At 39.0% G+C, this 23,773-nt stretch overlaps 1 protein-coding gene and 1 long non-coding RNA gene across 3 annotated transcripts in view; one reads left to right on the forward strand and one right to left on the reverse strand.

Moving 5' to 3' along the window:
- The first annotated feature begins 372 nt into the window (after positions 1–372).
- On the forward strand, positions 373–2,652 carry trim13 (tripartite motif containing 13). 2 transcript variants are annotated; one of them, XM_042494962.2, is made up of 2 exons: positions 373–527; positions 1,165–2,652. In XM_042494962.2, exons 1-2 carry the CDS (start codon positions 495–497, stop codon positions 2,365–2,367), a joined length of 1,236 nt encoding a protein of 411 aa, XP_042350896.1. In that variant the 5' UTR covers positions 373–494; the 3' UTR covers positions 2,368–2,652. The 2 variants fall into 2 exon arrangements, with proteins under 2 accessions (XP_042350896.1, XP_042350897.1); XM_042494963.2 differs by lacking the exon at positions 373–527 and adding an exon at positions 536–1,062.
- A 3,032-nt stretch (positions 2,653–5,684) lies between these two features.
- Positions 5,685–23,773, reverse strand: part of LOC148188534 (uncharacterized) — a 29,482-nt gene continuing 11,393 nt past the window's right edge. Inside the window, exon 2 of the long non-coding RNA XR_015777665.1 lies at positions 5,685–6,401. This is a non-coding gene — a long non-coding RNA (uncharacterized LOC148188534). The remainder of the gene's footprint in view (positions 6,402–23,773) is intronic.

The following is a 23,773-nucleotide window of genomic DNA, read 5'->3' on the forward strand; positions in this document are numbered from 1 at the left end:
TTCTGCATGCAGTGATTAGCAGGGTATACTTAGGCTATGAGTAATTATGAAGGACACTTCCTTTACCTTATTCACACTCTGATAATTATGATAAAGCATCCAAACCTTCTTCCAATATATGTCATTTACAAATTGATTCCGATATGCAGTGACATCTATTAGTGTAAAAAAGCTGTGATGCCAAACTGGGACTAGTTGACAGTTTTTCACGCTGTAATGTTTTGCATAGCAACAGCCCCTCCCCCATCAGACAGGCAGGGATCCTCTGCAAGTTACCCATCAGGGACAAAAACGTAAACAACCCCGATGTGCAAACACGCGCACCCCAAAAAGCTTGCAACATCAGCAGCTTTCGTTTAACTGGTATCACAATCAGCATCCTACTACACCTGTGCGGAAATACAAATAAATGATTGTATTTGAATTTTCTGTGCGCCGCTGAAACGGTTAACTCCATACCCGGAAAGGGCGAAGTCTGCACAGCAACAAGCGCCATGATTGCGTTGCACTGTGCGTCTCAGCAGCTGGTGAGTGATTCTTTTGGTCCAGTAGTTGCATGTTACTATGCGCTTGCAAAATCTGTCACAGCCCTACTTCAGTACCTTGCCAACAGGAGCAACGCTAACGCAAACCCTGTTTGTCGATAATTTGTCGCATTGGATTGGTTAGACGGCGGTAATTTAGGGCTCAGCTCAGCTAACCACTGCTCTGCTGTTGTGTAATACAAAGGAGGAAATAGTTTGCTTTATTAGTCAGCATCTATAAAGTTGTTTTGTCTTTTACGCAGCCTGGTTTTGCGACGCGGTTTTAAGTTTACGCCAGCTGATCGCAAAGATCAAAAATTAAGGATGATATTTATCGTTAGGTGGCCAAATGGAGTCTTTGGCACAGTTCGTGCCAACCTTTTGCGCGGGCACAGGGATGCAAGTCAGTTTCACTTTCAGGATGGGAATACTCAACACGCAGCTGGAACATGACTGCAAAAATCTGTATCCTTTGCGATGTTACGGCATTTCTCGTGTGTAATTTATTGCCTGTGGGGCTGCATCCCCCTCTGTGTGGGTGCGTATTGTAACCTATTTTACCAAGTGCTGATTTATTGGGTTTTTTTTTTCTTTTGCTTTAATTACGCACCGATTTGACGCCTGGATAATGTGTTTACAGGGCACCATGGAGCAGCTAGAAGAGGAACTTACGTGCCCGATCTGCTGCGGTCTCTTCGACGACCCGCGGGTTTTGCTGTGCTCGCACAGCTTTTGCAAGAAGTGCTTGGAGGGACTTTTGGAGGGGAACCGAGGTCCAGCTTTCAGAACACCTTTCAAATGCCCCACATGCCGCAAAGAGACCCCTCACAACGGCGCAAACAGCCTGCAGATCAACTACTCCCTGCGCGGAATCGTGGAGAAGTACAGCAAAATCAGGGTGATGCCTAAGATGTCTGTTTGTAAACAACACTACGGTCAGCCTCTCAACATATTTTGCGCCACGGACTTAAACCTAATTTGCGGGCTCTGCGCAACAACAGATGACCACAAAGGGCATACATTCTGCTCCTTGGAGGAGGCGTACGAGCGAGAGAAGGAGGCGTTTGAAGAGCTGCTTCACGGGGTGGAGAGCTGGCAGAGCGCAGACATCCTGTCCTGCCTGGAGACACTACAAGCCAGTAAGAAAAGGGCGCTTCAGTCGGTGAGCAAGGACGCAGAGAAAGTAACAGACTATTTCGACAAGCTCATCAGCACCATCGAATGCAAGAAGAATGAGATTCTGTCCGATTTTGAAACGCTGAAACTGGTGGTGATGCAGGCGTACGACCCGGAGATCACTAAGCTGAGCGCGGCGATGGAGGAGCACCGACAGGCGCTGAGCATCGCCGAGTCGTTCAGGGGCGTCGCGGAGCCGCTGTGCTTTCTGCAGCAGATGCAGGAGTTTAGAGAGAAGTTCAAGATCCTCAAGGAGACTCCGCTGCCCTCTCGGAAAGATACAGACGTCGGTCCCCTTGTGCGCAATTTCGATGTGAAAAAATGGGACTCGCTGAGGCTCAGAGAAGTGGACAAGATCTCAGTCCCTCACGAGAGTGGCTCCTACCGCGCTGGGGGCTCGCGGCTGGCAGCGCCAAGATGGATCACCTTATGTATGAGTTTATTACTGCCAACTCTGCTCCTGCTGCAGCCGCACAACCTCGCAGCCTACGTGCCCTCGCAGATTGAATCTCTTGTCGCTGCTGTGTCCTCGCACCTCTCACACACTGGGGTGTACCTGCGGGAAATGACTGCCATGTACGCGAGTTTAATGGCTGCAGGTCAGGAATGTATCGTGAACTTAATTGACTCAACTGTCAATTTCATTGGCAGCTGTAAGCTCTTTTAATCACTAGCGTGTGGCATGTGTGTCATGCACTCACAGCTACAAATTGAGACTCTTGAGGTGCATCAAACTAATGACACCCGAATATATGAAAACACTTCACCTGATTGTTTACCATTTGTTTTGTTTTTCTTGTCCGACCTCAGTGAAGCCATAGAATCAAATGATCAATCCAAGCAGGCTGTAGCCTACAATTACAGATCGACGTGCAATCGTTTTTTTTTTTAAATACTACAAAATTCACACTTGTCCAAGATGATCTTCATAAATAAAACTTACAGAAATGTACTTGCATGTTTGTTTGTTTTTATTTAGTGCGACATCGCCCTGCTAAAATCAGCAAACTATATAAAGACACGCGCCTGTGAGCTAAGCAAATGTGCAATAAAAAGAAATATAGAGTGTCATTCCCGGCCTCTTCCCTGCAGAGCGTGTCCGCACCACAGTGATGCTGCAACCTCTTCAAGGTTACAAACGTTGCATAACAGGGCCTGTGTGAAATATTCACCAGGCTGCAGACAGTGAGGAGGGAGAAAAAAGAGAGAGCAGGGTTCTGTGATTCTTATATTTTTATGAAACCTACAAAATAACATCTGTATTTCCTCTATCATTGATTACACTTGTGGGTGCGTGATTGTCACGCGTGCTGGGCAGTCACTTTGTTTCTACACACAAGATCTATTTGCGGATGTGACTCATTCGTTGCATGACTTGTCCGGTCCATAAAGTCAAACATCTGCAGCCTGTTAAGTGAAAAGTACAGTGCAGGCCTATTTTCTTCTATGCATCTGAATTTGAGGACTTTAAGTCCTAAAATAAAAATGCATTTATCTGTGCAAACGGAAGTTATTAAAATATTTGTAAATTCAGAGAAGCTCAGTGAGATTTTTTGGCTCATCACCAAAACGGGTCTTTTATGTAAATAGGTCAGAGCAAAAGGACCAGCATTGAATTGTGCATTGATCATTTATCCCTCGATTTATTTATTTATTTATTCTCCTGAATAGAGCTGCATTTTAAAAATAAGGGAAAAAAATCCTAAAATCAGACCACAAAGTGAATCCGTGATGTCAGCACTGACCATAATTCAGGATGTACGTCATGGCACGCATGTACATATATATAGCCTTCTGTTGCCAGGCAAATATAGGATGAAAATAAATGCACCACTCTACATTAATATTTTAATTGTCACGGCACGCAAATTTAAACATAGCTTGAAAAACCTTAACTCGATCCAAATTAAGACAAAATGATGTGAATAACTGACTTTTCTGAGAAAAAAAATACCATTAAGTGTGGTCGCACGGTCACCCACTTTGTATGAAAAGTGGGCCTACGGTGAATATTTATAAAATAAACTTTAAATCAAAATGTATTCGATAGATCACCATGGCTAAATATCCATATATCCATATAATAGCCTTTTTGTGTGTATCCAGTGTCTTATCACACCGCTGGATACACACACACACACACTTTTACACCGAGGGTGTGCTGATAAAAGTTAAGATCTATTTTATTAAACCACAGATTAAAGCATATTTTTCCATGTTATTGTCAGTTTTTCTAATCTTAATTTTACGCAGGTCATTTCCACATTTTGGGGGGAAATAGTGTGGTTGCAAAATAAATACAAGCGCAAACAAAACGGACGTGTTTTTCTTAAGTTATACAAGTAAATGAAATATGAAAGACCGATATAAAAGCAGTTAAATGTGTATTAAAATGTCACAACAGCAAAACATGTCAAGCTTCACAGGTGTAAAGGCAAATGTGGAATTTCACGTCGTGCATTGATATAAAGGCTGCCTCCACATTTTGATGTTTTTTAAATACGCAATATACTCAAAGGGATTAAAATTGGAAAAACTGCACTTAGGAATGCGTATAAGAATTTAATATTTCCCAAAATGAATGCTTATTAATTACTTTGTCGTGGTTTATATTTTCACACACACACACACACACACACACACACACACACACACACACACACACACACACACACAGAAGATAAAGTCCATCTTGTAACCATGGCATTTTAAAACTATGTATATTAACATGTAAATGCGTATCGTTTAAATATATATTTTAAAATGCGAGTATATCTTTATTTGGAAAAAACAAGTCTTAGTGCCATGGAGAAAAAAGTAACTATCATAAATGCGCAAAAATGCGACCACTATCTCTCTAATATAATTTTGTATAAATTCCACCTTTGTCCAATAACCTAATTCCAGGTCATTTAAAATTATAGTTGCGAAACAAATACGAAAATCCAGGATTATCATTAAAAAGGCCTGCGAGGCCAGATGGAGGAAAACTGCCGCAGCGTGCGTTTGCTCAGTGGACGGCAAAATGTTCCCGGGCTTTAAACTGTTAAAAAAATATATATATCCACGATCACCGTGAAAAATGTTATCATTTCAGCAGTTAATCATGCCATAGTTTTTTTTAATTTTGTTTTTATCAAAAGCAAGGGCTGGGCCGTGTGACTTTGTGAAGTGTAAACACTCAGTTTTCTCTCCTCTGAATTTGAAGATCTTTATTTTAACGCAAAAGTTTACATAAAAGCTGCGATCTAAAATTCTGTAAAAGCCAGATTTATCAACGGGTGCAACATTTTCTCATATGCATGAAAAGCAATATTTAAATGAGGTAAATCTGATTTAGATTATGGTAATCGGACGTCCTGGTAAAATGTCCGCATTACGTGCGCATCCAACACAATTGAAAATGGTGCTTTTTAGCCATGTTATCAAACACAATATCATTCGTTACAGCACTGCAGTGAACATCAAAATATAAATCTTTGTGTGCATAAAGTGGTCATAATACACTATAAGGTAAAGAGACAGGGTCGTTATAATAGAGCAAATAGATGATTAAAGACCGTCAAGGATTAAAAAGTAGAGCGGAAATCAGTCTTATAAAACATTTAACAAAGAGAAAAAAACATCTGGAATTTTGTAAAAGTGAGTGTATTTTGATATTTCAAAAAAGAAATCCGGTGTGTGCACTCTGCAGGATAATGATTGTAATAATTTTAATCCGCAGCATATCTGTGTGTGTGTGTGTGTGTGCGTGTGTGTGACGGCTCGCGCTGAACAGGCCGGACATCCCAGCAGCGCGAGGCCACGCAGGCCGGCACGTGCGGGATTTCTTTTCTGCGGACGGCGCTGCTTTATAAAGTAAAAGACTTACTGTGTCGGCAAAAATAACTCTTTTATTTTAACTTGAATAAAACACCCAATATAGTATACGGACAGCGTCCTGTTAAACACGTTCAGAATGTCAAAACACATTGCAGACAAAAGCCAATTTCAATTTTTATTTCTCAAAGTGTGCAAACAGAACAGTGACGTGTAAAAAAAAAAAAAAAAAAGACGGTGCATACACATTTTTTACTTTAAAACAACGTGGTGCTGGAGGTTACCTCAAAATCTGTGTGTAAACAATGTACCTGTGAGCATCTCTCACTGTTTGGCAGCAGCGGGGTGATCGGAGTCCACTCAGTGTTTGCTGATTGTGAGTGGTCAGCTTTGCTTCAGCAGCACGATCAATACTGGAGGCTTCAGCTAGAGTCTTAACTCCAATATTTACGTGCTGCTACAGTAAGGCGACCAGCAAATGAGAAACCCCAACTTTTTTTTTTTTATCATCAAACAATTGTCTAGGTGGCATTAGTTCAGACGGTGGAGACTAAATCAAAGAGTGATAGTAAACAGCTTCAACAGGTTGCAGAGCTGCAGGTGACAGGCAGGGTGTGTATTCAGGCTTTCCTGCGGCAGCACAGTATGGCCTGCATCTCAGTGTAACCCACAAACCATTCCGTGCTGCTACAGCATCACCCGAACTGCAGCTTTCAGCTTCATCCCCTGCGTTATTTTGTTCATCTTCAGGATTGTAGTCCAGACCACATGTGCACAGATGGATAAAAAACTTATTGCCTCTAATTTATCTACCTAAAGAAGTTCAGATGATCATGTCGCAGATTTAAGTCCGCTCCTAAAGCAGGCGAGGAGGTTCACCACCTGAAACACACAAAAACAGACAATGCAGTTAAATGTGAGGACAGCTCACAATAATTAGTCAGGCAGCTACATGGCCAAAAGTATGTGGACAACAGAATGTTACACTTGTCTATCTCATTTTGAAACTATGGGGAATTCCTTTGCTGTCCCAACAGCCTTCATTCCTCTGGGAAAGCTTTCCACAAGATTTTGAAACCTGTCTGCAGAGACTTGCGAAAAGGCTGGGTACTGATGTTGGTCCATAAAACCAAACATCATCCCAGTTCAATTCACCCTAAAGCTGTTGAATGGGGATGAGGTCAAGGCTCTCTGCAGGCAAGTTAAATCTGTCCACACCAAACGCAGAAAAACATCTCTTAGTGGATCTTGCTTTCTGCACAGGGGCAGTGTCATGTTGAAACACGAAAGGGCCTTTCCACACAGCTGGGAGGACACTGTTGTCTAAAATATCACTGTGTGCTGCAACATCAGGATTCCCCTTCATTGCAACCAAGCAGCCTGTGGGGACAGGGTTGTCCACATACTCCTCATGTAGTGCGCCAAAGTAACATATTTAATGCAAGGATTTGTGCAGACAACTTTTCTAACAATGTCCAACATAATTGTTTATACTTTAGATTTTAGGATGTATTTAAAGCGACATATTTTCACATCCGGCTATGTCAGACGCAGGTGTGTTGTAAAATATCACTTGAGTCTTGATAAGTGTTGTGCAGGATCTTCTTCTGTAGGATAAAAAAAGACTACATTTATAATTGTTGACAATGACTGAAAATGTTTAGTAGCATAGCTGATGTCTCAAACTATTTTGCAAGACTAATATGGTAGAAAATAAATAAATAACACAATTTTAAAAAATAAATAATAAAAGATCCATGTGTCAGCAAAACACTATGATAACAGGAGGGCAGGACTGGGAGAGAAATAGCAGCCTGTACTTTGCATGACTCAGGATAAATATCGCTGTATCACTCAAAGTACTGTGACATTTTCATGCCCAGTGACATACATTAGTGCTGCTGAGAGGACACCTGGTTGTAAAGTGAGCATTTCTGTCTGAGCTACAAAGATGGTTGCTTGTCAGAGGGAGAGTGCAGTATCTCATTCAGTGGTTGAGCGCTCTTAGGTTACAAAGCTATTACTGTTCCATTGTCCTCAGCCAAGTGTGCACCCAACAGAAAACACTGTACTTATCATGCAAGAAAATGAGACAACATTTAGAAATATATATAAATATATAAATAAATATATATATATATATATATATATATATATATATATATATATATATATATATATATATATATATATATATATATATATATATATATATATATAGTTGACGTCCTAGAGGCCAGACTCACAGTAGAAAAACAAGCACCTGATACTTAAGAATGCCCTTTAACCCTTTTAATGAAGCAAGATTGCAAACTTAATGGAGACTGCATATCCCAACTTTGCACAAGTGACAGGAGATAAATTTGTCTGTTCAAGTGTCATTTAGCAAAGACTGAAACCCTTCCAGCAACAGGGACGTTGTTCAACAGCTGACCAGGCAGAATTAGTGCACTGGAGGAATCAATAAAGCACCAGAAAAAGCAGCATTTCCAGTTAGAACAAAAATGTCAACTTTTCTAAAATTATGTTTCAGGCTGTCCTGGTAAACACGAACAACAAATCTGAATCTTAAAACTAAATTTCCTTTAACAGCATCTAGTTAGTATGCAAAGGTGCTAAAACAAACTTTGTCATGATAATAATCTTGCAGGAGATTGGGTCCAATGGATGTGTTGCCACTAGAGGTCTCAATGGACCTGCAATTATGATCTTGGTCTGAAATGGACCTGATAGCCTGAACCTAATAACATCTCCAACGTACTTCCCTTCCAAAAAGACTCTGATATGACATGCTTGCTTCTCTCTGTCACACACTCTTTCAGTCTCTCACAGAAACACTAAAACACACACACACACACGCACACACACATACACACACACACACACACACCCACACACACACACACACACACACACACACACACACACACACACACACACACACACATACACACTCCAGTGCAGCTCAGAATATGACCATGTCTCAGATGGTAACAATTAAAAATTTGTGGCAATAATTCTTCTGTCCAAGTTATATTTTTGTCATGTGGTAATGAAGCCGCATGCAGGAGTAGTATAAAAATAAATAAATAAATAAATAAATAACAACACTTAAAATTTTGAAGGTCAGCTCGGCTGTGCAAACATACTGCTTTCATCAGTTATACTGTCAGACAATTAAACAGATGGCAAACAAACACTGGGACAGGATACATGAATTTGGTTGTTAGTTGCATTTAAGAAGTTGCTTTCTAAAATCTGACCGATGAGATTATCAGCATCCCACAAAGAGCGAAAGGCAGTTTTCACACGGTCCTTGCTCTTTAATTCATTAACATAACTGACCTCCATATAAAAGCAGACTGCACATGCCAAGCAACAGCTATCTGAAAGGTCAATATAGAAACCTATTGTATGCTTTCGAAAAAGTTACGTAAACTGTGCAATTGCTGAGATTAAAGAAAATATCATCATGCCTGTTTTGCTTCCTAAAATTTCCATTAACCTCCAGCACCATCATTACCTACATGTGTCACTGTCTTCATCTTCTAAAAGCCTGTGTGTTACCCACCCTTCTGTTTTCATCATTGATAAGATTTGCTTACTAATGTCAATTACTACAATGCACAAGCTGTGATAAAATATGTGGGGTTTCCCTTTTCAGATCTAACACACACATTGTGTATTTTATTATTAACAGCTAAAATATAGGATTTGACTCATCTTCTGTCTCAGGGTGTAACACATGTAATTCTGGGAGAGTGACATTAATAACAGACCAGAGCTAAAGTTTTCTGTTAAGTATGCAAAGGGAGAGAAGACAGGTGCAACACTGTTGTTCAGTCACACACACCTGACTGAGGCAGGAAGGCGGGAAAACAGCGAGGACCAGTTAGTGCAGAGCTCTAATTGTGTTTTCCTTGTTTTTTTTAAAATTTGGTGTGAGAGCCTAGTCCTTCTAAAGCACCTCAGTTATTCCTCAACATTAACAAAAATTCTAAAAACCTATAGTTTACATTTTGAATTAATTTTACAAATATTTCTAGCATCTCAAATATACAGAATTTTGCACCGCCTTTGCAAAATGTTACAAATTTAAAGTGACTACTAACGCAGTAAAATTGGTGCAGTTCACTATAAGGGAACATTTGGTTCAAAACGTACAAAAAGTCAAATAATACTCAAGACATTCGATAGACCACAAGTAGCACTGTGTTAGTTTACAGCTTCACATCAGGGGTGTATACTCGTCAGATCTGTGAGGGCATGACAAAATCTCTTTGTATTATTCTGGGGCTCATGGGGTCCGAGTCCCCTGCACAAAAGGACACAATGACAACAAATGGAAGCAGTAAAATGACGGGGCAGGGAGAAAATTAATAAAAAATAAATATTCATAGCTTGTTAGAAAAAATGCAACACATTTGCTTGTCTCAGCTCCTCAAACACGAGGATCTGACGCTTTTTAAGTGTCATATCTTTGTAAACTGAAGCAACTGTTTTGGCTGCTTTGACAAAATAGCACAAGACATGCATGCCCTCTGCAGATGCAGAAGGAAAGCATATTTTGTCATTATTTCTAACACTAGATGAACTGATAAATTAAAACAGAAAAAAAACAACTGAATAATTGATAATAAAATTGTTTGTTGTGACCTTAATTATATGCTGGAGTAACAGACTACAGCTGAAGCAGTTCATGGATAGTCCTGTTGATACCCCTCCTTCAGACTCTCTACATGTGTGGGAGCGCATAGTGTGTATCGTGTATCTGCAAGATGCAAAGTAGGAAAACATGAGAAACACGATGTACAATATCTTGAATTCACACAGAAAATTTGCTCAGTCATTTCCTTATCTTCGATGTCATGTGAACATGCCTTTTTTTTTAGAGCTCATTTGCACAGAGGTAGAGACAGTGTTGTTTGAATTAAACTTAAGAGGAACTGTTTTACCTTGTCCATCCTCATAAATTACATAACAAAAATAAACAAAGGGACTAACCAGGTAAGATGAGTATGTTCCTCTTAAGCTGATCATTTCTTCACAAGTCCAGGTGGAATCGTTCACATCAATGACTCTAACCTCTCCCCATTTTTCTCCCTCTCCTTTAAGGCAGCATGCCCAGACATGTCACCTTCACTGCTCAGCCTTTTTAACCCGTTCCTGCGACATTTGCTTCTCACACAATGGCCTCAAAGAGTCACCTGACCCCGAGGCTGAAGGTCAAGTAACCTCCGACACCCCATCGGGTACGGGGGACTTGGACACGACAACTCATCACCTCCTCAGAAGTGGTCCGGGTCGGCCTCTTGTCTGTGTTACACCATCTTCTGCCTACACAAGCACACAAACTAAAGGGAGATCTGCAATGACGTCCAAAGCTGTGCAAAATAACAACAACAACAAAAAGTGGCAATCACATTTATCCACAAGAAAAGATCTAGCAAATTTGAGTTTCTCATTGTGTTCATGAAGCTTTCTATATTTTAACCACTGGTACATAGAAAGAAACTACTCCAAGTTAAATATCTGCAACCGCCTAGTTTGAAAGCACCAACAGTTTAAAGACATAACCGATTTATTCAAGTTATATAATGTATTTGCCCATCAATCCCGAATACAATGAATGCAATGAATGAAAGAGTCAACAAACTGTTTTTTTTTTTGTTTCACTTTGGCATGCAAGCAACTTACACACAATTACAAATCCATCATTTTAAAAATTTAAGCCAGACAAACACAAAGGTATTAGGCCTAGCCAAAGCATTGTTGCCCCGTGTTTGGCAAGACAATACACACAGTGCAAATACACAATGCTCACTGTGCCACAACTTTATAAGGTGGGATAAAATGTTTCACCAGCTACTGGGGCAGCATGCACACAGTGGGAGATCTCTACAGTAGTAAATAGAAAACCAATTCATCCATTATAACAAAGCAACCAACTGTGATGATATATCAATAAGGGCAAAAATAAATATCAGCTTGTACAAAAAATAAACTGAAGAGTGTGTGTAAGTCTAAAAGAAACAAAGGAGGTGCTGCTCATTATAAACGAGGGATGCTACCTATGAACAACTGCTTTGTCCCATGAAAACACCAGTACTGTAATGGCATGTGTTAATCCTCGAAAAACCTGTTACATTAGCACAGCCAGCAAAACATGTCCTGCATAGCACAGGCAGAGGGACTGGGATTCCCTGGAAGCTACAGCCGAGTCTTATCAAATGAATTACAGAAAAGTCCAGAAACATGTGAGAACACATACCTGGCACTGACGAGAGAATAAACCCGTTTCACAGGACAACACTAGCAGATATGTGAGAGTGACCTCTGAGTCATGCATGCGCTCCACAGGTATACACCGCCCCCTCCATTTACTGTCAGGTGTGAGTGTGACAGGCAGACTCTTTAGGTGCATAATATCTATACTAATGAATAAAAATTGTGTGAAACACATGACTGAAATTTTTGTTTTTAATTACTACATGAAAAGCACAATGTAAAACAGTGGTTTGATAAAAGCACCACAATCATATAACATGTAAAGTAACATTTAATATGATTCATTGTGCTATTTTGAATGAGTTCGCAAAAGCAGGGACAGTGCACGACTTCAAAAGTTTAATAATACCACATTGTCAGGTCCCACCGTGACCAATAGCAGTGCTTATCATCTAGACCCTCCAGTGTGTCCACAATGAGTCTGGTGAAATATTTAATCTGAACTATGCAGAAACAATGCATTTCAACTTAGTGTGACGCATTTCTGAACCAATTAATTTCCAGTTTTTACTACTTAATTTGAACTATCTTAAACTTCCTCCCACTGCCACGGAAGACAGAGCAGCAATAAACAGGATGCAGACAAAGTACTGTGATGCAATTTCAAAAGAACGACATGAGGACCTCATTTACACTTGACCATTAGAAAATATATTTTAAACAAGGCACCAGAGCAAAAGACCAAAACACATTTTTTGATAACTACTGTAATCTTTAACATTATGAACACATTTTTAAAAAAAATTACAGCAAATCACAACTTACAGAACCACCAGTTTGGCCGAAATTAGGATCCTAATAAGTGTGTATGTTGTATGTACATGCAAACGTAAGCAAGTGGAGCAAAAGAGGAAGCAAAGCTGAAGTATGAGTGTAATGGCACACCCATACACCAATTACACAAACTCAGTCTATTCTGGGGTTTTGAGTGCATATTCCAACTCAAATGCTCCACTGAAATTAGACACTAATATTAATATTGTTCACAATATAAAAAATGTGTGTTAAAGTCACATCACAACCAAAATTCTTCCTACTAAAAATAGTGAAGCTTTCCAAGGACTTCAAGTTTTGTTGTAACACTGCTGACTGACTTTTTGTGTTAACACAAAATTGAAATAAATAAATAAATAAATAAATAAATAAAAGTGTGATGCTCTTGTGTATGTTCGGGCTCAAATCAAAATAATTACACATAAATACAGGCATTAATAATCTCTTTGATGATTTCATCATGTTCATTGCTAGGCTTGACCGCCTCCCTATCCACAACTGTATGGGCACTGACAATTACACACCAGCAGACCAACACGAGTTACAGCACTAAATCTAAAATTATGTGTGCTAATATTACTGTTGCAAACACGTCAAATTTGTTTCTTGAAGCAAACTGACCAAATAAAAAAAATGTTGCTCACACTTCATGTCAAAATAACTGCTATCTCTGCACCCAAACACACTGCCTGACTGGGAGCAGTGGGTAAGGTGGTACCTGTTTACCAACTTAGGTCCACTAAATTAAAAATACACAAACCAACCAGCAACAATTTAGAATCATAATAAATCTTTCCAATCAAACTGCTCACAAGTTAATACTGTGGGCTAATCTAGCAACCCTCAGGTGAAAAAAAGGCTGGTGCAGCAGTAATGAAAACACCATGTGTGTGCAGTCAGAGGAAGCATACTCTTGCAATGTCAGATCTTACTGCCAGTGCTGTTGCAGGTTATCATATTACTACCTAAAATTTAATTATCAAGCAGAGAATTCACCAGCACTGTAACAGCTGACGTAATCTTTCTAAACATGCCGTCCAAATCCGTAAGTGCTTCTGTCACTACACAAAAACAACAATAAAAAGGAGTCCAAAACTTTTTGAGTGCAGTGGCAAAAAAATCAAAAGATGTAATTTTTTTTATAGCAGAACACTTGACCTTTTGAAAATTTACCAACATTTTTTAAAGCTGCTAATTGAGCACCTAAATATATCACTGTCCAGATTATCTTCTTTTTAACAAGCCACATTTCTTTCAAACTTTTTGCGACTCATCAGACAATGCACAAACCAGAACAGCACTTAAGCTCATAACACATAATTATTTAAAAATGATAATGCCACCTCTATTGAGTTTTTCAACATCATCACCATTTAAATGAAACAGGTGTAAAGCCCAGTGCACTCCAGTGATGTAGACTGTATGCAAAAAATCAAAGCCAATGCAAAACATATGCTTGTAAGAAGCATGCGAGGACCTGGCACCCTCGTATGCTGCACTGCTGCCACTGCTGTTATCAGCTTTAACATGCATCATGAAAATCCACAAGCCGCTCATTTCACAAATTCACATCTAAACTTAAGGCTCATATAGACTCCACACTTTTAAACTATTCCTGAACTTAAATCATGTCTGTGAGAGAGCTGACTGACGCACATAAAACTATTTGACAGCCTTTATTTAATGCTGCTGAGGCGTAAAACTGAAACCAAGGCCAATGTCTGGAAAATAACCAACAAGACCCGTGAAAACCTGTTCCCATCACTGCAAATTTGAATACTATAAAGTTTGTGCTGAGTGGTGCAGAAAGAAAGAAGGAAGAGAAGGGTGGGGGTTCTCTGCAGCCTGGCTACAACACATGTGAGCAAGTACAAGAAGAGAGGCACAGTTTCACCAGGAAATGGGGGTGGGAACCCATTTTGCCGGAGGGGTCTGAGAAGACAGAATGATGAGTCACAGAATGTCATGCTAACAGTCTGAAACAGCACAACGGTGCTCCACAAAGAGAGTTAAGAGGCAAATACCAGAGAACGGAGGGGAAACACAGACCTGTAGCTTTACAGGAGATTAACTGCAGGTACCACGGGAATAAAAAATGTAAAAAAAATATATATACACCACTACTAATTTAACAATTACATACAGAGACAGCATCAATAATACTGCAGCCCTCCTTCAGAATATGAGCACAATATTTACACCTGTGCGCACACACACACACACACACACTAGATACACACTGTAAAACCAGATAGCCAGGGTGTAAAAGATTATATATTACTAAGATTCTTGATCATAAAATGTCACTTTGACAAAGTGCTACCTCGTCCCCTCTTTAGATTACACCTAACAAATTCAAATCTGTAGTTTTTACGAAACATACATCACCAAGAAACACACACACTACAGCTGATATTATAAACCTGATTACAAAAGATTTCTTCCATCAACTAAATTGGATAAAATTGGATTTTAATAATCAGTAATGCTGCCTTAACTGAAAATGCAGTGTACCGTCTATAACATGTGTATTTTAGCCTTTTTAAATTTTGACAACTTGACACAGTGTGTACCACAACATTTTCAAAGTGATTTTTTTTTTTATATCTACACTTTACCGACCAAGTGTTCAGTAATACCTACATATATTTTTCTTTTATTTATTTATTTACATTTGTGGTCTTAGGATAATTAGACTTCATATTTTTCAAATGTTAACAGCTATGTGACTGAATTCACATGATGATAAGCCTGTGGACAGACAGTTTCAACTTTTAGCATGAAATAAGCAGGCAGGTGTACTTAGCTTCTCAATATTTTTGAGTATGTTTAAATACACAATGCCATACATCAGACTACTGTGAATCCATGTGATAAAAAAATTAAATATTGAGTTTTGAATAATTAAATTTTCCATACACTGCTTTTACATATATTACATCTGTTTGGTATACTTCAAAACACACCACAACTTAGGCGCAGTGACCCAAATATTTTTTTTCACACCGTAGATCAATTTATCAACATGCAGCATTTTTAAAAAATTGATCATCAATAAAAAGTTGTGAATTTTTTCTTTTAAAAACATGTGTGTACATCATATAGACATTAACACAACCACATGTATATAGATAAGTGGTTAATACAAGTTGTCCACTCAATTCAAATACACCATGTGGTGTAAATTAAATATCAACAAATTTGTTTATTCCTAAAGCAGATAATTACACGCCTGTCACATTTTTAAGTCATCATACTACTCATTGTGTTCCATACACCCACAAATTAAAGTTTCCTTGTCAGTCACACACATCAGAACTTATAGTACAGTAATTTCTGCCTCTTTGCTCTGCTATGTGGGTGTGAAAGGTCTTCCCCTTATATCACTTTTATGATCTATATCAATTTCCCTCCAATGTCATGCTCTACAAAAATAAATACACATAATTTTACAATATGGGGTGAGCTTTCTTGGTGAAAATGTTCTCCCACTCTTACAAAAATATGGGTACAATCTGCATTTTCAGTTAGTAAAACTGCATATGATTATGTTATTTAGGTAAATTTCCAATGAGGTCGTGCATATCTAATTTAAGTAGAGGCATAACTCATAACCTTACTGCTGCATAATATATATTGCAAAATGAAATTTAAAAAATCCTAATTCCATTAAACTGCGTTTGAACAGAGTGTGAGCACCTCTGTTTCAACGCAGTTAAATTGAATTAGGATTTTACAGAAATGTAAACACGGTACTTGACAATGTGGACACGTATTTGTTAAAATAAATGCAACACTGTAAAAGATAGGAAGGCCTCGCATTATGTAACACATTAAACCGATCTCTACTTAGAAGGAAGTAGAAGGGGCGGGTTTAGACGCACAATTATATGGAGCCTCTCTTTTCCTCTCTTCTGCTTTATTAGTCGAGTGGTCATGTTCATTATGAGAAGCACAAGGTAGAGTAAAAAAACATACATGCAACCTCCCCTGTGACCAATGTTTAGGTTGGTGTTGTCACTCTTTACTAAATCGATTAGACCACGTAGTTTTTTCCCCTTCAATGTACTTGAATTTAATCTGGGCACACAGAAAGTGGAGCGAGGCTAGTATGGGTAAAAAAAAAAGCAAAAGGAGACGGAAGCAATAGCTGGGATCCCTTCTGCATCAAACTACGATGTGCCAAAAACCCCACATTACAGCGAGCCACCGCAACTAACAATGCAATTTTTATTTCAATAACTAATCCCACTTTACTGCATCGTTAGTGGTTATGACAGCCATCCGTTTGACGTTTAACAGAGCTATTAAAGTTGAATCATCAGAAGTAGATTGTTGTCACTTGGCTAAGAGCCACACACATCATCTGACGTTAAGGTAAGATATTCAAATATATTAACAGACAAACACAATGAAAGCACCTAACGTGGAAAATGATTAATTATTTGTGAGCGTTTCAGTTAATACAAGCACCACTTTGCGACACAAATAGGAAAATAAAACAAACTCCGCCATAAGGTCATACAGCGATATAATGACAAACTTACCAGGTGTTTTCTGTCTAACAATCCCACCCCCCCACACACACAAAAAACAAACAAAAAAACGCTTGCAACAACACATGCAATTTACCAGCTCGGGGGAAAAACTCAGCCTCAGTTAACAAGCTAAGTAAAATTAAGTTACCACAAAAAGGCACTGTCTGTCCCGGTCTCTCGTTTTGCTTTTTTCCCTCTCAGAGCCAGTGTGGGTGCATTTGTTGACACTGCCGACTGTGCTTCTCCTCTGCTCGGCTGCTTTTTTTTTTTTTTTTTTGCACCTCCCGCTCAAAATCTAAAGCGAAAAAAAATACTCCATTATAGTTCAACTTTGATTCAATAACCACCAAGTTGAGTGTGTCCGCCGTGTGAAATAATTTTCCATCGATTCGGTTTTTAAAAATATATATCCCTCCCACCTCCTGGATAAAACGGACCGCTGTGTGAGCGCATTTTTTTTTTCTACCGTTACAGCGCAGCAAAGTCAGAATTCCCTGCTAGCAGGCTAAGCTAGCGGGCTAGCAGCTAGGAGAAGTACAAGCTGGTAAAGCTGGCCAAATGGCTAACGTCTCCCCCGCCACGGTTCGGTCTCCTCTTTTTCCACGTATTCCTCTCCTTCGGTTCGCTCATAACGTCCGATTAAAATCAATTTGAAACACTTTGTGGCGTCAATTACCTGTGTTTCCATTGAAAGTACGTTGTCCCCCTCTGTCTCTGTAAAAGCGCAGTTTAATTTTGAGCGCTTGGTTTCTCCCCCCGTCTCAGCGACAGCTCTCTATATTCGCAGCATCCTCCCTCCGCAGCTGCTGAGGCAATCGCTGCTCACTCGAAAATGGCGCCGAAAGATACACTCCTCATTCAAATTCGATAGAGCCTCCCATCCTCCCCATTGGCTGGATGCGGAGCGGAGTCCGCGCCGCTGATTGGACGCTGAAAATGCACTCTCGAATGATCTCGCAGCCCACGCAGCGTTCAACAGAGAGAGAGACAAGTTAACTCTTTAAGTGCCTCAGCGACTGCGAGCAGCCACCGGCGCTACACCCCTCCATAGACTGTACGTTCAAACTTGTTCAAACCAGAATTTTTGAAATTTGAAATTAACGTCAAGATCCTTAGTGACGACTATGTGATATTAGTACCACAATGCAGCTTTTATAAGCCATAAAATGTACCACGGAAACTCACTATAAGGAGAGACTCAGAGGAAGCAAAAGTGCAAGAAGTGAGTACTAACAGCAGGGGCGTTTGTAGGATTTGAGGACATTGGGGGGCCTCTGTAGGGGGGTCCGGGGGGGTCATCTCTTGGGATTTTTTTAAATTTATTTTTTTTAATTTTTTATTATTTTTTTTAGGCTGCACTGTTTTGATGCTTTTTAATGTAGGGTGAGCTCATGGGTGTATTATAGTCAGTCTGGATACAGTCACGGGGGCAGCGCCCCGTTCATTCCTATGAGAGCTCCATATTGGCGCATGAAGCAGAAAAAAAAATCAGAATCTGTGTAAAATACCCAGATCTGATGGCCCGTAGAGTGGTGAAGGGATGACATATTTTTGTAGGCCAACCAGGAAAAAAGCATCGCACTGGTTCCCTCATCAAAAACATGTGATTTTCAAATGGGATTTTCAATTATCGCCAAAGATAAGCTCTGTAAGGAACATAAGTTAATGATAATTACACATTTTATTCAGCAAACACTGACAAACACTGTAATCAAATTTAGCCACTTGTTAGCAACCGCTTTTTTTAAGATTCGTTAAACCTTAAAAGTTAAAAAATTGTGTTTGTAAGGACGTATTTTATGTTACAGAAAAAACATCTCAAGCCTATGTAAATCACATGCCTTATTTAAGGCATTTTACTGAAAAACCAATTAAAAAAACCCCATTGACTTTAAGAAGAAGGAACCGGAGGAGCTAAAAGTGTGCCTGCGTGGGTAACTTCTGCTGGTGGAGTGACTGATTCCAGATTAGCGCTTGAATGGCGGTCTAAAAAAAAATTATCTCACGGCTCTCTTAGACTTTCCAAATGTTTTCGACCTGTATGTTTTAAATCTAGACAGTGATAGGAGCTGTTTCATGGGGGTTTTGACGCACACAAGAATGATTTACTGATTTACAGACGTCTGTTTCCTGATGTAAGTCAATGGGGAAAAGTCTTTCTGTGTCAGTGGGCTTCACGACTGACCCAGACGGTGTAATTCCACTTTTGGCCACTATGTAAAATTTGCATCCGTGCCTGGCGCGCTTCCTGGGGGCTTGTTCTCAACACGTGTACTGAGCGGCTATGCTATAGTGACTACAAACTTATTTCAAACTTGATTTTAATTCAAAGCATTTTAAAATGCACTTTTGCAATTTTTAATGGTGATTTTTATTTTTAATCTTTTAAATCAGTATGTTTACTTTTTATATTTTAGCTCTGTAAAGCACTTTGAGGAAATATTGATCTATGTATTTATGTTAAGTTGTACAAGCTTCGATTTAAATATGATGACGGGGGATTAGTGGGGAGAGTCATTTAATTTATTTTGAAAGATAAAAATCTCTTAAGTAAAAATGTAAAATTAGATCATTGGGGCAAATGCACCCCTTAAAAAGGGGGTGAAAACCCTTTCTCAAAATATTTCTTAGTTAGATTATGTAGTGCATAGTCATATGTGACTTTAAATAGTTCATACTTACTGTAGTGGTATCATATTACAGTTACAACAGCTTGCTAGCGTGATTAGCTGACTAGCTAGCAATCATTAGCATTGTTAGCTCGTCAGAATTAATATTTTTAGTAAGCTTGCTCGAGGAGGACATAGTGAAATAAAAAACAATTTACCTGAAAAAAAAAACAATGATTTGACCTGACATGCCCTGATCGTGGGGACATTTTTTTTTTTTTTTAGCTATAACAACAAAATTAGCTACTCTACCATTTTTTCCTCCCAACAGTGTGTTGGTTTGTGGATCATCACCCCGCACATGCTGAATCATATAGTAATATATGTAAATATTTTTTTCCTCTATCATCCCTTACTCTAACACATTGTTTATCCTTTAAACCCAATTTTTCCCCAGAATAATTGTGATTTTTGATGTTTACATTATTAGTAGTTACAGAGAACCCCAGTAATGAGTACTAAAACCCAGAAATATATTAGCATTTTAGCATCTCCAGTTCCTTGTCTCAAAGTCAACAGGTTTTTTGAATGGGTTTTGGTTAGAAAAATAACATTTAAAAAAAGGAATAAGGTCTGTAATTATCATACACAGACACACACTGAAGAGACTTTCCCATTTTGTTTCTTTATGACATAAAATATGCCAGTAAATACCCACCTCACAAACTTTGAAGCTTTTATGTGTCTTTAAAAAGTCAGTTGCTAACCAATAGCTAAATGAGACTACAGAACGTCATCAAAATGAGCCCCGCCAAACACGGCTTTACAGCCTTGTAGCAGTGACAATGCATCTGTAGTTCGTTTATAGCCTTGCATTAGCTTTTTACTTCTGGCAATTACATTTAGGCCTTTAAAAATCATGGTGGTGTTCATTTGTGAAGATTAATTTACTATACAAAATGTGTAAGTATCATAAAGGTTTGTTTACCACAGAGCCTATTATAGAACCAATGTTAGCTTCCATGTTGGCCTGCAGAAAAACATCATCCCTGGATCTATTGGTTTTGAGTAAAAACAGAAAACTTTACAACTGCTCCTTAAAAATGTATTGACTAGAGGTGGAAATACAATTAAATGTATTAATTTAACAGTGACAGAAGTAGCTTCACCCAAATGAAGTAAGTAGCTACATTTGTTCAAGTACAAGTATGAGCAGAATGAAGAGTATTAGATCAGGGACTTTTGTATGATTATCAGGCCCCTTTAGATCGGAGGCTATTTACAAAACAGCCTTAAGTTTACACCAAAGCCTAACAACTCCAGTGAGTAGCTATTAAGTACAAGACAGAGACACTATGGTCATAGCCCAAAATGAATACTGTTTACGTTCTAAAAATAATATGGTTACATGAAATTCCTTTTTTGTCATTTTTATGTGGCCACTGATTGATATAAATGACTCAAACTTTTACTGGGAGCTCTGCAGCCTTTGTGTGTAAGCATCATGTTTATAGTTCAGCTGAACTGAGCAAATTCAAACACTCACTCCATGGTGATCCACAACAAAACAGCTAAGACTGAGACCAATGTTCTTCACTCAGATGACCTGGATTAAAATGTGTCAGCTCTCTGCTATTGCACTTTAACTCACTTTTTATGGGGGACATCCAATACAAAAAATGTAACAAAAGATCTCTTTTACATGTTTTTTGTCATAAAAACACACTTTGAACTTAAGGCATGCAAACAAACTATTTAGTGTGTATACATATATGGCCTACAGATATTTTGTTACAGCATATCTTAAGGCCATTGCCATGGGGTCGACACGGGGCGGGGGGGTGTCAGATATGCCTAGGGGTTCGCCTCAGTTTTTTTTTGGGAACAAACTAAAGCAAAAATAAACAAAAGCTGCTGCTGTCAACATAAATTGCACATGCAACACAAATGATACATTATAAAGGCCTTAATGTTCGTTGAATAGTTCGTTCTGCAGGCGTGACCATTTTCTGTAGGCCAACAGAGACGCTAGCATTGCTAAAAAGCCTATGGGATTTTTCAGTTGTATTTTGGATTATTCCTGAAAATAAGCTCTGTGGCAAACTAATGTTTATGATACTTCCATGTTTTATTCAGCAAGATAATCTTCACAAATGTACAGTACACTATCATCCAAAAAAATAAAACTACTACTGTTTACATAAATTACACATGCAGCACAACATAAATGACGTACACTTAAACAGGACTTTACGTGGGCTATTGGACTAATGTAACGCATAAAAAGCAATAATTTTTGATAAATGCGCCTGTGAGCCATGTTGTGCTGAGGTACGGCACCTCTGCTTGGACAAACCACACACAGAACTGCTGTACACCTAAAATCTAGAAACAGTGATAATAATAGCATGTTTTTTTTCACGTTTATTTATGATTATGAATGTTTTGCCTATGATCATTTCCAACAGCTGTTAACGGCTGCCTGTTGTAGAATCGCAATTTATGTATTTATATTTTTTGTAAATAGCATATTTGAATATTGGATGGATGTATCCCCCCAAATTATATTATAATCACTGCCTATCACATTTGTAATGAGTTTTTCACATTAGGTGCATGTATCGTCCTATGGGTGTATAAGAAGGCTGAATATGTTGCAATACTTTTTTTGCCATCCTTCATGTGAACGTCATGAATGTCTATTCAAAATGCGTTCCTTATTCATAGAACAGGCACTTATCAGCAGTTAGTACAATAGTGCTTGTCTTGGAGTGACAGGCCGCCTATCAAAAACAACCACGAGATAGCCAAATAAAACACATCACTGCAGCCATAACATTTCGTATTTGGTCATATATTACAGGCATCTGTGATTATTCCTACAGCCAAAAAGATGCATGTCATGTCATGACAGATGCCAAAAGCAGAATAAAAACAAAAAAGCCTCAACTTTTAGGTTACAGATAACAGGCCTGCAGTTATGTTCGTCATCCACACTCCTCTCGATCATAATGCAGGGGTAGGTTTTTAAAGACTGTCTTATTTTCCACAGTTCAAATGAGGACATTGCTTGCTTATCTTAAATTGCTGTGACATCATATTGCCCCTCTAATTTGAAGTTTCCTCTTCAGTTGCCCCATTTTTTAAAAACTTTTTTGAAAGTACATTATATGGCACTTTTTCTCAATTTAAGATTAGCCTGGCAACACCACACGCACCGCTGTCGCGTGCATGCGACGGCCAAAGCAGGGACGGGCTGGGCTCTGCCACAATAACCCTGCTGTTATCATATCTAGAGTAGCATAGTGTACCTCGTGCAAGATAAACAGAGACAGCCATTTCATCCCAATGCACACATAATAACAATACATAACATTCACCTGCTATGTCAGTGGTTGGCTCCACCACAGTGCATTGGAAAAAGAATTAGCTGCAACCTGATATGGGCTTTATGGTAGAGGCACACAACTTAAACAAGTTATTTTAGCATTTTAGTAGCTAGTCCTCATCAGGAAACATTTTTTTTGCATTGCTGTGCAGTGAAAACATAATGTTTTTTACTTTGGAGTACAAAACTGGGAGAGAGAGGGCGCCCATTGTGTATGCATTCTGGTGTAGCGTGGACAATGGGGCGGAGAGGAAAAAAACACACTTGTTTACAGATAAACTGGTTTGGACAGGAAGCCAGTAAGGAGGAGCTCTGTGTTGTTAAACAGGCATGTGGAGAGTCAGGGATGAGCCAGCAAAAACACCACCGTGACCATAGGGGAGATCATGATGCAGTGCGCACACATGCATGCATTCATATCAAATACAAATATGCAAACAGCAAGTTGTTGAAAACCACTTTTTTTGGGGGGGGGCCAGAGTTTTAAAAAGATTACACAGCAGCTATGATAGTCAAAACACATCAGCGGCAAGAACACAAATTGTGGTTTGATCTGTTCCAATACGAGAAAAATTAACAAGATAAAAAGGCGCTCATGGGTCCCGATTAGCGGTGCCAAACAGTAGCCGAGCTCTGGTGAGTCCATCCTGCATTGTG

Source organism: Plectropomus leopardus, chromosome 10, assembly GCF_026936395.1.
Source record: "Plectropomus leopardus strain MGB_pleo_1.0 chromosome 10, ASM2693639v1, whole genome shotgun sequence".
Taxonomy (NCBI): domain Eukaryota; kingdom Metazoa; phylum Chordata; class Actinopteri; order Perciformes; family Serranidae; genus Plectropomus; species Plectropomus leopardus.

What these genes read in the sequence shown, in the direction of transcription:
- trim13 (XM_042494962.2), top strand. Translation starts at nt 495, where the DNA reads ATGATTGCGTTGCACTGTGCGTCTCAGCAGCTG. An exon ending in ACTGTGCGTCTCAGCAGCTG is followed by an intron (nt 528 to 1,164) that starts GTGAGTGATTCT and finishes ATGTGTTTACAG; the next exon opens with GGCACCATGGAGCAGCTAGA.